A 13,215-nucleotide genomic window follows, 5' to 3' on the forward strand; every position below is an offset into this window, starting at 1 on the left:
ATTTTAAAAATGAATCTCTCCAGAAATAAGTCTCTCACTGTTGCCGCGTGTTATAGACCCCCCTCAGCTCCCAACTGTGCCCTGGACACCATATGTGAATAGATTGCCCCCCCTCTATCTTCAGAGTTCGTTCTGTTAGGTGACCTAAACTGGGATATGCTTAACACCCCGGCACTCCTACAATCTAAGCTAGATGCCCTCAATCTCACACAAATTATCAAGGAACCCACCAGGTACAACCCTAAATCCATAAACATGGGCACCCTCATAGATATTATCATGACCAACTTGCCCTCCAAATACAATCAGGTTCTCAGCGATCACTGCCTCATTGCCTGCATCCGCTATGGGTCCGCGGTCAAACGACCACCCCTCATCACTGTCAAACGCTCCCAAAAACACTTCTGCGAGCAGGCCTTTCTAATCGACCTGGTCCGGGTATCCTGGAAGGATATTGACCTTATCCTGTCAGTTGAGGATGCCTGGTCGTTCTTTAAAAGTAATTTCCTCACCATCTTAAATAAGCATGCCCCTTTCAAAAAATGTAGAACTAAGAACCTTGGTTCACTCCAGACCTGACTGCCCTCGACCAGCATAAAAACATCCTGTGGCGGACTGCACTAGCATCGAATAGTCCCCGCGATATGCAACTTTTTAGGGAAGTTAGGAACCAATGTACGCAGGCAGTTAGGAAAGGAAAAGCTAACTTTTTTCAAACAAACTTGCATCCTGTAGCTCTAACTCCAAAAAGTTTTGGGAGACTATAAAGTCCATGGAGAATAAGAGCACCTCCTCCCAGGTGTCCACTGCACTGAGGCTAGGTAACACTGTCACCACCGATAAATCCACGATAATAGAGAATTTCAATAAGCATTTCTCTACGGCCCACCATGCTTTCCTTCTGGCTACCCCAACCCCGGCCAACAGCTCCGCACCCTCCGCAGCTACTTTCCCAAGGCTCCCCAGCTTCTCCTTCACCCAAATCCAGATAGCAGATGTTCTGAAAGAGCTGCAAAACCTGGAACCGTACAAATCAGCTGGGCTAGACAATCTGGCCCCTTGCTCTTTCTAAAATTATCCGCCGCCATTTTTGCAACCCTATTACCAGTCTGTTCAACCTCTCTTTCGTATCATCAGAGATCCCTAAAGATTGGAAAGCTCCCGTGGTCATCGCCCTCTTCAAAGGGGGTGACACTCTAGACCCAAACTGTTATAGACCTATATCCATCCTGCCCTGCCTTTTCTAAAGTCTTCGAAAGCCAAGTTAATAAACATCACTGACCATTTCGAATCCCACCGTACCTTCTCCGCTGTGCAATCCGGTTTCCGAGCCGGTCACGGGTGCACCTCAGCCACGCTCAAGGTACTAAACGATATCATAACCGCCATCGATAAAAGACAGTACTGTGCAGCCTTCTTCATCGACCTGGCCAAGGCTTTCGACTCTGTCAATCACCATATTCTTATCACAGACTCAACAGCCTCGGTTTCTCAAATGACTGCCTAGCCTGGTTCACCAACTACTTCTCAGACAGAGCTCAGTGTGTCAAATCGGAGGGCCTGTTGTCCGGACCTCTGGCAGTCTTTATGGGGGTACCACAGGGTTCAATTCTCGGGCCGACTCTTTTCTCTGTATATATCAACGATGTCGCTCTTGCTGCGGGTGATTTCCTGATCCACCTCTACGCAGACGACACCATTCTGTATACATCTGGCCCTTCTTTGGACACTGTGTTAACTAACCTCCAAACGCGCTTCAATGCTATACAACACTCCTTCCGTGGCCTCCAACTGCTCTTAAACGCTAGTAAAACCAAATGCATGCTTTTCAACCGTTCGCTGCCTGCACCCGCCCTCCCGACTAGCATCACTACTCTGGACGGTTCTGACTTAGAATATGTGGACAACTACAAATACCTAGGTGTTTGGCTAGACTGTAAACTCTCCTTCCAGACTCATATTAAACATCTCCAATCCAAAATTAAATCTAGAATCGGCTTCCTTTTTCGCAACAAAGCCTCCTTCACTCACACCGCCAAACATGCCCTACTAAAACTGACTATCCTACCGATCCTCGACTTTGGTGATGCCATTTACAAAATAACTTCCAATACTCTACTCAGCAAACTAGATGCAGTCTATCACAGTGCCATCCGTTTTGTCACCAAAGCCCCTTATACCACCCACAACTGCGACCTGTATGCTCTAGTCGGCTGGCCCTTGCTACATATTCGTCGTCAGACCCACTGGCTCCTGGTCGTCTATGCTAGGTAAAGCTCCGCCTTATCTCAGCTCACTGGTCACCATAACAACACCCACATGTAGCAGGTATATCTCACTGGTCATCCCCAAAGCCAACACCTGCTTTGGCCTCCTTTCCTTCCAGTTCTCTGCTGCCATGAATTGCAAAAATCGCTGAGACTTATATTTCCCTCACTAACTTTAAACATCAGCTATGTGAGCAGCTAACCTATCGCTGAAGCTGTACATAGTCCATCTGTAAATAGCCCACCCAATCTACCTACCTCATCCCCATATTGTTTTTATTTACTTTTCTGCTCTTTTGCACACCAGTATTTCTACTTGCACATCATCATCTGCTCATCTATCACTCCAGTGTTAATTCCCTAAATTGTAATTACTTCGCTACTATGGCTTATTTATTGCCTTACCCCCTCACGCCATTTGCACACATTGTATATAGACTTTTTTCTTCTATTGTGTTATTGACTGTATGCTTGTTTATTCCATGTGTAGCTCTGTGTTGTTGTCTGTGTCGCACTGCTTTGCTTTATCTTGGCCAGGTCGTAGTTGTAAATGAGAACTTGTTCTCAACTAGCTTATTACCTGGTTAAATAAAGGTAAAATTACAAAAATTATATTAAAAAATCTTTGACTTTTTGTATTTTTTCACAAACATCCTTTCTGAATTCAAAAGTAATCCAATAATTAATAATCTAGTTTTTAAAAAGTATCTATAATCTGATTACAATATTTTTGCTGGTAATGTACTGATTATACTTAGTTTGTAATCAGATTACATGTAATCAGTTACTCCCCAACCCGGTCCCTACTTCCCAGCTCCACAGATATTTATTCTCAGTATGTATGTAAACAGTTACACAGTATGTCTCCTCTTCTCCCTCCGTTCCAGGTCCACAGAGACCCAGCGTCGCAAGCTGTTGTCCAGGAGTGGATCAAAGAGAGAGAAGCCATGAGGTACCATGGTGAATTACTTTTAATGTGCATAGATGGGACTGGGGAAGAGCCTTTCAAGAATCTCAAGAGAAGCATTATGTCATTTGTGATGAGTCCTCTTATTTGGTCAAAGTATAGAAGTTATGCTATAGATATTTTGATAATACTTTCTTTGAAAGGCACCTAGAGTACATAAGGACTTCATAACATATTTATAATCTACATAAGAATTCCATATGAATGTAGCTACTCTTCAAATGAAGTCTTACCGATATTTTCCTTGACATGCAATGCAAATGAGCACTGTCACTTGATAACAAATATCTTACATATTTTATCATACAACAGATCACAGACTAAGGACATCTTCAACAGCCAGTTTGGGAGTCTCTTTCGAACGTACCACAACCCCACCTACTTTTCCCGCCGCTTGTCTCGTTTCGCTGACATCTACATGGCCTCCCTCAGCTGTCTGCTGAACTATGACTTCCAGCACACCTTCTTCCCTCGCCGGACCCCCCTGCAGCACGAGTCACCCTTCTGGCCCGAACAGACCAGCGCCGGAGCCCTGAAGATGCCCTTCATACCCCACAGGACCACGACTGAAGAGTAGAGAGGAGTAGGGTTTCAGTGTAACACCCCATCCGGATCTGCTCAAAGTAGAGGGGGACGGGTTTCATTGCGACACACTCCGTCCGGACCTGGTCTGGACACAGAGCTTTCTGTGGGCCCTATTCAGAGTTGAGATTAGTGTGCGCAACTCAGTTTTGCGCCGATCATTCATTCATGTAAATTGGAGACTGGCACAAAATTGTAAGTTAAGTGCGTTGTCTTCAAGTCAGAATACTGTCCTGAGATGGGTTCTGGACATGGCTGACTTGGACTTCAACCATTCATTACATATTTAGGGCATGTGGACTGTAACCTAAAGGCCATTCACTAGATACTGTACATACTCCATCTCATATGCTGGCTTTTTCACAATAACTTGAATACTGCTGCTCCTCTTTAAAATCTTGTCATGACATCTCACTATTACAGGTGTAGGTTTCATCTATTTATAAAGATTTAGGACGTTAGATAATATGCAGTAAGTATATAGCCTCTTTAATAGTTCTGTAATGTTTCAATGCAATTCTATTGTCATTAAGAGAACCACTCACAGTAGAGTTGCTTAGTATACCAAACACAAAGTATTAAGTTTGGATGAATGTGCTTGACAGACATACAGTATGTAACCAAATGGAGATTTACTTAGATCAGCAAACTTTCACTTTCATCCAAACAAGGTCAAAATATGTCATTGTGATCTCTAATTTCTTAGTAAGTATGTGTGGGTGTGAGAGAGAGCAAGAGAGTATGGTTGTCCGTACAGAGTGAATAGAGTTTATTTTATAGCAGTCTTGAAAGACGTCGGGCCAAGACGTGATACGTGCGTTATCTGTAACATTCATGGTAATCATATATTTATGTAAATGTATGATATGCACTTGTATAGTTAGTTACCTGTGTATTAAGATGATCTTGGCCTTTTTAACTATATACTGTATCTGTAAATAAGGGGAAGTTGGTTATAAAGGGGTAATAAGGGATGACCACCTAAAGCAGGTGGTCTCTGAACCTGTAAGCACAGAGAAACACAGACTCCTGATATTATCAAGCACAGGAGTTTTTGTGTGGAGATTAATTGTTTGAAAATATGACTTGACATTTTCAAAGACATGCCTTACGCGTCTGTCACTAGAACTGGACTGTAGATTATATATTAGTGATGCTTTAGTTTAGAATATATTATTCCCTGGTAATAAGGGAGATAGGCCTACCCTAAAATCATATTTTTCACACAGGCTTTATTGTTATTAGTAGTCCTTACTAGTTCAGGTACTAACCACATTAATAGCACTCAGACACAACCAACAGTTTATTTTTCATAGAAAAGGGTAATCTGCTGTATTTCATTGACAAATGTATTTATCATCGTCCAGTGTTGCTTGGCTATCTTTTTTGTTTGTTTTCATAAACATTGTGCTTTATAAAATATAAAAGTGTATTCAAATAATTTACTTTGCATTGAAATGTTCAAAGATTTGATTTATTCGTTTTTTGGGGGAAACTAACAAGAAAATGACATTGTTTATGATCATCGATAAGGCTTAATGTTTTAGAAATCTATTGTTTGATATATACAGTGTGGTCTGAAATTATTGACATCCTTGATAAAGATGAGTAAAAATGACTTCATAAAATAAATGATTAAATTCAAATACTGAGCTATACTGAACAAAAATATACATGCAACAATTTCAAAGATTTTACTGAGTTACAGTACATATAAGGAAATCAGTCAATTGAAATAAATTCCTTAGGACCTAATCTATGGATTTCACATGACTGGGAATACAGATATGCATCTGATGGTCTCAGATAACTTTTTTTTAAATGTAGGGGCTTGGATCAGAAAACCAGTCAGTATCTGGAGTGACCACCATTTGCCTCATGCAGCGCGACACATTTCCTTCGCAATGAGTTGATCAGGCTGTTGATTGTGGCCTGTGGAATGTTGTCCCACTCCTCTTCAATGGCTGTGTGGAGTTTGTGGATACTGTCGGGAAATGAAACACGCTGTCATACGTCGATCCAGAGCATCCCAAACATGCTCAATGGGTGACATGTCTGAGTATGCAGGCCATGGAAGAACTGGGACATTTTCAGCTTCCAGGAATTGTGTACAGATCCTTGTGACATGGGGCCGTGAATTATCTTGCTGAAACATGTGGTGATGGTGGCAGATGAATGGCACAATGGGCCTCAGGATCTCATCACGGTATCTTTGAGCATTTGAATTGTGTTTGTTGTCTATAGCTTATGCCTGCTCATACCATAACCCCACCGCCACCATCGGGCACTCTATTCACAATGTTGACATCAACACACAGCTTGCCCACACGACGCCATACACATGGTCTGTGGTTGTGAGGCCGGTTGGACGTTCTGGCAAATTCTCTAAAATGACATTATGGTAGAGAAATGGTTTATGGTAGAGAAATTAAAATTCAATTCTCTGGCAACATCTCTGGTGGACATTCCTGCAGTCAGCATGCCAATTGCACCTGTGTAATGATCATGCTGTTTAATCCACTTCTTGATTTGCCACACCTGTCAGGTGGATGGATTATCTTGGCAAAGGAGAAACGCTCACTAACAGGGATGTAAACAAATTTGTGTACAAAATTTGAGAGAAATAAGCTTTTTGTGCTTATGGAACATTTCTGGGATCTTTTATTTAAGTTCATGAAACAAACACTTTACATGTTGCGTTTTTTTTGTGTATATTGTATGCTAAAAAAAAGGGAAATTATATTATACTAAAATAATTGCTGAGAGAAAGATATTGTTTATCGAGTAAAACATTCTCTCAAAGGTAGGGGTCAAAATTATTAAGACCCCTGTTTTCAATACCTTTTTAATACCTCACCTTGCGAGGATAACGACACTGAGCCGTTTTCTAAAATGTTTAATGAGTTGGAGAACACATTTGGACAGATCTTAGACCATTCCTCCATACAGACTCGTTCCAGATCATAGATATCAGCTGTCTGCGCTTATGGATTACCCTCTTCAGTTGAAACTAATTGAAAACCTGTGGTTTGAAGACTGGCGATTGCAGCCATAGCAAAATGTTGATTTTGTGACCAATTAACCATTTCTTTGTGGATTTTGAGGTGTGCTTAGTGTTATTGTTTTGGTGGAAGATCCACTTGTGGCTAAGTTTTAGCCTCCTTGTAGAGGCAACTTATAAGGACACAAGCCGAGACCCAGATGAAGACACGGGAGGCAGATGGTTTGCGTCTTTGATATTTATTATATCCGCAAGGGGTAGGCAAGAGTGGTCGTGGACAGGCAAAAAGTCAAAACCAGTTCAGAGTCCAGGAGGTACAGTGTGGCATGCAGGCTCGAGGTCAGGGCAGGCAGAATGGGCAGGCAGGCGGGTACAGAGTCCAGAAAACAGGCAAGGGTCAAAACCGGGAGGACTGGTAAAAAAGAATAGAAAAGGCAGGAGCACGGGAAAAACACGCTGGTTGACTTGGAACATACAAGACGAACTGGCACAGAGAGACAGGGATAACAAGCGACACCTGGAGGCGGTGGAGACAATAACAAGGATAGGTGAAACTGATCAGGGTGTGACACAACTGGGTTTTTGGCTAAATTATCCTGGTACTGGATAACGTTCATGATGCCTTTGACCTTAACTAGGGCCCAGGACAAGTGGCAGCAAACTAGCCCCATAAAATCAACCATAACATCATCCACCACCATATTTTACAGTAGGTATGGGGTTCTTTTCTGCTCATAAATTCTCATTTCGACACCAAACCCACCACTGGAGTGTGGCCCAAGAGCTCTATTTTCATGTCATGCCCCCTAGTTGATTCTCAATGTGAATTTACTGTGCCTTCAGAAAGTATTCACACCCCTTGACTTTTTCTACATTTTGTTGTGTTACAGCCTGAATTTAAAATTAATTACATTGAGATTTTTTTGTCACTGGCCTAGACACAATAACCCATAATGTCAAAGTGGAATTATTAAGTAAGCATTTTAAGATGAAATGTCTTGAGTCAAGTATTCAACCCCTTTGTTATGGCAATCCTAAATAAGTTAAAGAGTAAATCTTTGGTTAACAAGTCACATCTCATCTCTGTACCCAACACAAACAATTATCTGTATCTCATTCGAGCAGTGACTTTCAAACACAGATTCAACCACAAAGACCAGGGATGTTATCCAATGCCTCACAAAGAGGCGCACCTATTGGTAGATGGGTAAAAAATTTAAAAGCAGATATTGAATATCCCTTTGAGTATGGTGAAGTTATTTACACTTTGGATGGTTTATCAATACACCCAGTCACTACAAAGATACAGGGGTCCTTCCTAACTAAGTTCTCGGAGAGGAAGGAAACTGCTGAGTTGATTTCACTATGAGGCCAATGGTGACTTTAAAACAGTTAGAGTTTAATGGCTGTAATAGGTGAAAACAGAGGATGGATCAACAACATTGTAGTTACTCCACAATACTAATCTAAATGACGGAATGAAAATAAATATGCCTGTACAGAGTAATATGTTCCAAAACATGCGTCCTGTGTGCAACAAGGCACGAAAGTAATACTGCAAAAAATGTGTCAAAGCAATTCACTTTTTTGTCCTGAATACAAAGTGTTATATTTGGGGCAAATCCAATATAACACATTGCTGAGTATTACTCCATATTTTCAAGCAATAGTGGTGGCTGCATCATGTTATGGGTATGCTTGTAATCGTTAAGGACTGGGGAGTTTTTCAGGATAAAAAAATAAACTAAATGGAGCTCAGCACAGGCATAATCCTAGAGGAAAACCTGGTTCAGTCTGCTTTCCATCAGACACTGGGAGAGGTTTTCACCTTTCAGCAGGACAATAACCGATAAAACAAGTCCAAATCTACACTGGAGTTGCTTACCAAGAAGACAGTGAATGTTCCTGTGTCCGAGTTACAGTTTTGGCTTAAATCCGCTTGAAAATCTATAGACCTGAAAATGGTTGTCTAGCAATTATCAAGAACAACCAATTTGACAGAGCTTGAAGAATTTTGAAAAGAGTAGTTGGCAAATGTTGCACAATCCAGGTGTGGAACACTCTTAGAGACTTACCCAGAAAGACTCCGCTGTAATCTCTGCCAAAGGTGCTTCTACAAAATATTGATTCAATACTTATGTAAAATATATATTTATGTTTCATTTTCAATAAATGTGCAAACATGTTTTGTTATGGGGTATTGTGTGTAGATGGGTGATATAAATATTTTGTTCATTTTGAATTCAGGCTGTAACAAAAACATTTGGAATAAGTCAAGGGGTATGAATAATTGTTTTATTGACCCAGTTGCCTGAATATACACTACTGGTCAAAAGTTTTAGAACACCTACTCATTCAGGGGTTTTTCTTTATTTTTACTATTTTTTACATCATAGTGAAGACATCAACTATGAAATAACACATTGAATCATGTAGTAACCAAAAAAGTGTAAAATAAATCAAAATATATTTTATATTTGAGTTTCTTTAAATAGCCACCCTTTGCGTTGATGACAAATTTGAACACTCCTGGCGTTCTCTCAACCAGCTTCATGTGGTAGTCACCTGGAATGCATTTCAATTAACAAGTGTGCCTTGTTAAAAGTTAATTTGTGGAATTTCTTTCCTTCTTAAAATGGGTTTGAGCCGATCAGTTGTGTTGTGACAAGGTAGGGGTGGTATACAGAAGATAGCCCTATAGTCCATATTATGGCACGCCCATATACAGGTATTGAAAATGCAAGTTTAATTTGATCGAGTTAGCTCAATGTGTTGAATTAGGTTCATGGGGGTTTATTCAGATCTTTGTAGTTTTGTGGTTGTGAATCCAGGGCCCATATTCATAAAACATCTCAGAGTAGGAGTGCTGATCTAGAATCATTTTAGCCTTTTAGATCATATTGAATAAGATTAAATGAACAGGACCTGGACCTGATCCTAGATCAGCACTCCTACTCTGATATACTTTATGAACACACAGCCCCTGGGCTCCTCTCCCTCAGGTCTGGTGTCTATGTCCACGTTGACCCTGCTGGAATATGAGCGGTACAACGTGGTGTGTAAACCCATGGCAGGTTTCAAGATGAACATATGTCGGAGCTGCTAGGGGCTTCTGGGTGTCTGGCTGTTCTGGCTGTTCTGGGCCGTGGCCCCGCTGCTGGGCTGGAGCTCTTACGGCCACGAGGGGGTCCAGACATCCTGCTGTCTTGGCTGGGAGGAGAGGTCTCTATAATGTCGTATAACTTGTTATAAGCATGTATGAACCTTTATAATGCTGGAGCTCCCACCCCAAGGGCGTCCAGACATCCATCCTGGGCTGGGAGAGAAGAGGTCAGTAACACTTTATTAAAAGGCTTGGTAACTTGTTATAAGCATGAGCCTTTATAATGTCTTGTAACAACACATTTGTCCAGACATCCTGCTTCCTCGGCTGGCAGGACTGGTTGGTAACACTGAGTACTTTTCAGACCTTTTATTGAAAAGGTAGGGCAGTGTAGATTAGAATGAGGAAAGTGAGGAGAGTTTGCCACGAGCGCATGTAGGCCATGTGTTGAAGGTCATGGTTGGTAACACTTCTTAAAGCATCCAGGTATAATGTCTTATAACAGGGCTTATAATGTGTTATGTCTCTCTAGGTCCTGGAGCAACTACAGCTACCTCGTCCTCTACACACTGCTGTGCTTCCTCCTGCCTGTAGCCATCATCATCTACTGCTACACCAAGGTCCTCATATCCATGAGCAAGGTACACATAAATATTGTCCACCAGTCAGCTCTCTCTGTCAAACAAATCTCTCTGTCTATATGCTGTATCAATTGAGCCTGGGGATGAGGTCAAGTACGCAGACAAGGTTTAGCTCTGTAGTCTATATAGTTCAGGACCCCCGGAGGGAAAGCAACTGTGTTCTACTGTATGCTCACAAATATGTGAATGATGGTAGCCCTGTCCGGTTTCTCTTCCTCTAGCTGAATAGAAGCTCCACTGTGGAGCTCCAGGAGAACACGTTTTAAAAACTTTTTGTCATGGAAAATGAAACATTTGTGTTTCTTATTGGACAATTCCATGTAGTTACTCCCTTTTTCAGTCTGTTTTCTTCCGGTAGATACCTAATGAACACAACCCTGTTGTGGGGTGTTGTCTTCTTTTTTGTCTTTCTATTCCTCTCCTTCCTCTTCCCCCAGCTGAACCGTAGTGTGGAGTTGCAGGGAGGGCATCCCAGCCTGGAGGAGAATGAATGGCGGTGAGGATGGTGCTGGCCATGATCGGGGCCTTCTTTTTCTGCTAGCTGCCCTACACGGCCCTTTCCGTGGTGGTGGTGGACTCAGACCTCCACATCCCTCCACTGTTTGCTACCATGCCTATGTACTTCGCCAAGACCAGTCCTGTCAACAACCCTATCATCGATTTCCTAAGTAACGAGCAGGTATGTGTAGGAGTGGCAGAATAAAGTGAGGACACAACACATCAATTGAGTTTAGATTATTGAAGGAGACTGCTAAATATCAGGTCCCTGTGGTCTTAATTCAATTAGGATATTTACATAAAAATGTTGGTTATTAAGTAGATTACACTATTATCAACAGAAACTTAGAATGTCTTGTGTATTGAATAGTGTATGAATTGTCTTATAGTTCTTTACTACACATTATGTATGTAGCTTCTAACAGTTGGTGTCTGTCTGTACTCCCTGTAGTTCCGCAATGCCACTCTAGAGGTCCTCTCCTGTGGGCGCTACATAGCTCATGGCCTGTCAACCGACACCCTCACCATGCACTCAATGACCCTGATGAGCACCGTGGGAACAGGGAGCCGAGGGATCAGCGTCCACAGCAAGGTGCTGCCTCTGTGAATCCTCTCTCCTTTGTCTTCTCCATCACTCCACCGGAAACAGAAATAGGAACCCAGAAGTATCACAGTGGTCTGGGTACATCCCGTCCCGGCCCAATCAAGGGGGAGAGGAGAGAATAGCTTCCTCCTCATCCTCAGGCCACATAAAGTAGTCCCCATACAATTCCACATCAGTTATTCTCAGCAAGACCTCAAGCCACAAAGTATTCCCAACCCTGCAATTCCACATCAGTCACCAGCCAAGGCCGCCTCCTCAGTGCCACCAACATTGGAATGACTAAAGGACTCACAGTAAGTAAGTCTTACAGTAAGTGTCCAGTGAAAATCGAACTTTTAAAAGTTCAAATTCTGTTAACTCATACCCAAAGAATGTGGTTGACTCATCCCATACTCATATGTGGCCAAAGCAACAACAAAAAAACACCTCAATCTTGTATCTGAAATATTTCAAAAATCAGCATGAATATCTTTAGTGACCGATATATGCCCACACCATTCTGTTGTTGGGGTACGCCCACACCATTTCAACACAGAAAAAATGCTTTTTAACATAGTTAATTACCATTGTTTGGAAGGAAAACGATTTCACACATAGAAAATAGGATTGTGAATAATGTTTGGTGCAAATTACTCTTTGAAAATTATTTTTGTTCCTACAGTTAATTTGACCTACAATACCAGTCAAAAGTTTGGACACACCTACTCATTCAATGTTTTTTCTTTATTTTTAAATGTTTTACATTGTAGAATAACAGTGAAGACATCAAAACTCTGAAATAACACATATGAAATCATGTAGTAAAGTAGCTACCCTTTGCCTTCATGACATTTTTGCAAACTTGGCATTCTCAACCAGCTTCATGAGGTAGTCACATGGAATGCATTTCAATTAACAGGTGTGCCTTGTTAAAAGCTAATTTGTGGAATTTCTTTCCTTAATGCGTTTGAGCCAGTCAGTTGTGTTGTGACAAGTTAGGGGTGGTATACAGAAGATAGCCCTATTTGGTAAAAGACCAAGTCCGTATTATGGCAAGAACAGCTCAAATAAGCAAAGAGAAACATTTCAAGAAATTTGAAAGTTTCTTCAAGTCGAGTCGCAAAAACCATCAAGCGCTATGATGAAACTGGCTCTCATGAGGACCGCCACAGGAAAGGAAGACCCAGAGTTACCTCTGCTGCAGAGGATAATTTCATTAGAGTTACCAGCCTCAGAAATTGCAGCCCAAATAAATACTTCAGAGTTCATGTAACAGACACATCCCAACATCAACTGTTCAGAGGAGACTGTGTGAATCAGGCCTTCATGGTCGAATTGCTGCAAAGACACTGCAGAAATTTCCCTGTCCTCTGCCGTGCCTTGATTGTAATACTGCTGCTGATATGTGCAGGGTGCATTTTCACACTGGCCCATCTCCTGTTGCTAGCCTTAATTCTGACTTGTGCCCTGCTATTTTAGGCAGTCATTGAAAATACAAATTTGTTCTTAACTGACTTGCCTAGTTAAATAAAGGTAAAAAAATATATATATATACTTCACTGATTTCTGCTCT

General features: G+C 41.6%; 1 protein-coding gene and 1 pseudogene across 1 annotated transcript in view; both read left to right on the forward strand.

Annotated features, from left to right (window-relative positions):
• Window positions 1-5,462, forward strand: part of LOC106573039 (5'-nucleotidase domain-containing protein 3) — a 43,349-nt gene extending 37,887 nt beyond the window's left edge. The window contains exons 13-14 of the mRNA XM_014147662.3: window positions 3,155-3,219; window positions 3,547-5,462. Coding sequence (XP_014003137.1) covers window positions 3,155-3,219; window positions 3,547-3,811 — 330 coding nt within the window. The 3' untranslated portion in view covers window positions 3,812-5,462. The remainder of the gene's footprint in view (window positions 1-3,154; window positions 3,220-3,546) is intronic.
• A 4,323-nt stretch (window positions 5,463-9,785) lies between these two features.
• On the forward strand, window positions 9,786-11,666 carry LOC106573133 (pinopsin-like; annotated as a pseudogene).
• Window positions 11,667-13,215: the final 1,549 nt, after the last annotated feature.

Source organism: Salmo salar, chromosome 16 (assembly GCF_965601325.2).
Source record: "Salmo salar chromosome 16, fSalSal1, whole genome shotgun sequence".
NCBI lineage: Eukaryota > Metazoa > Chordata > Actinopteri > Salmoniformes > Salmonidae > Salmo > Salmo salar.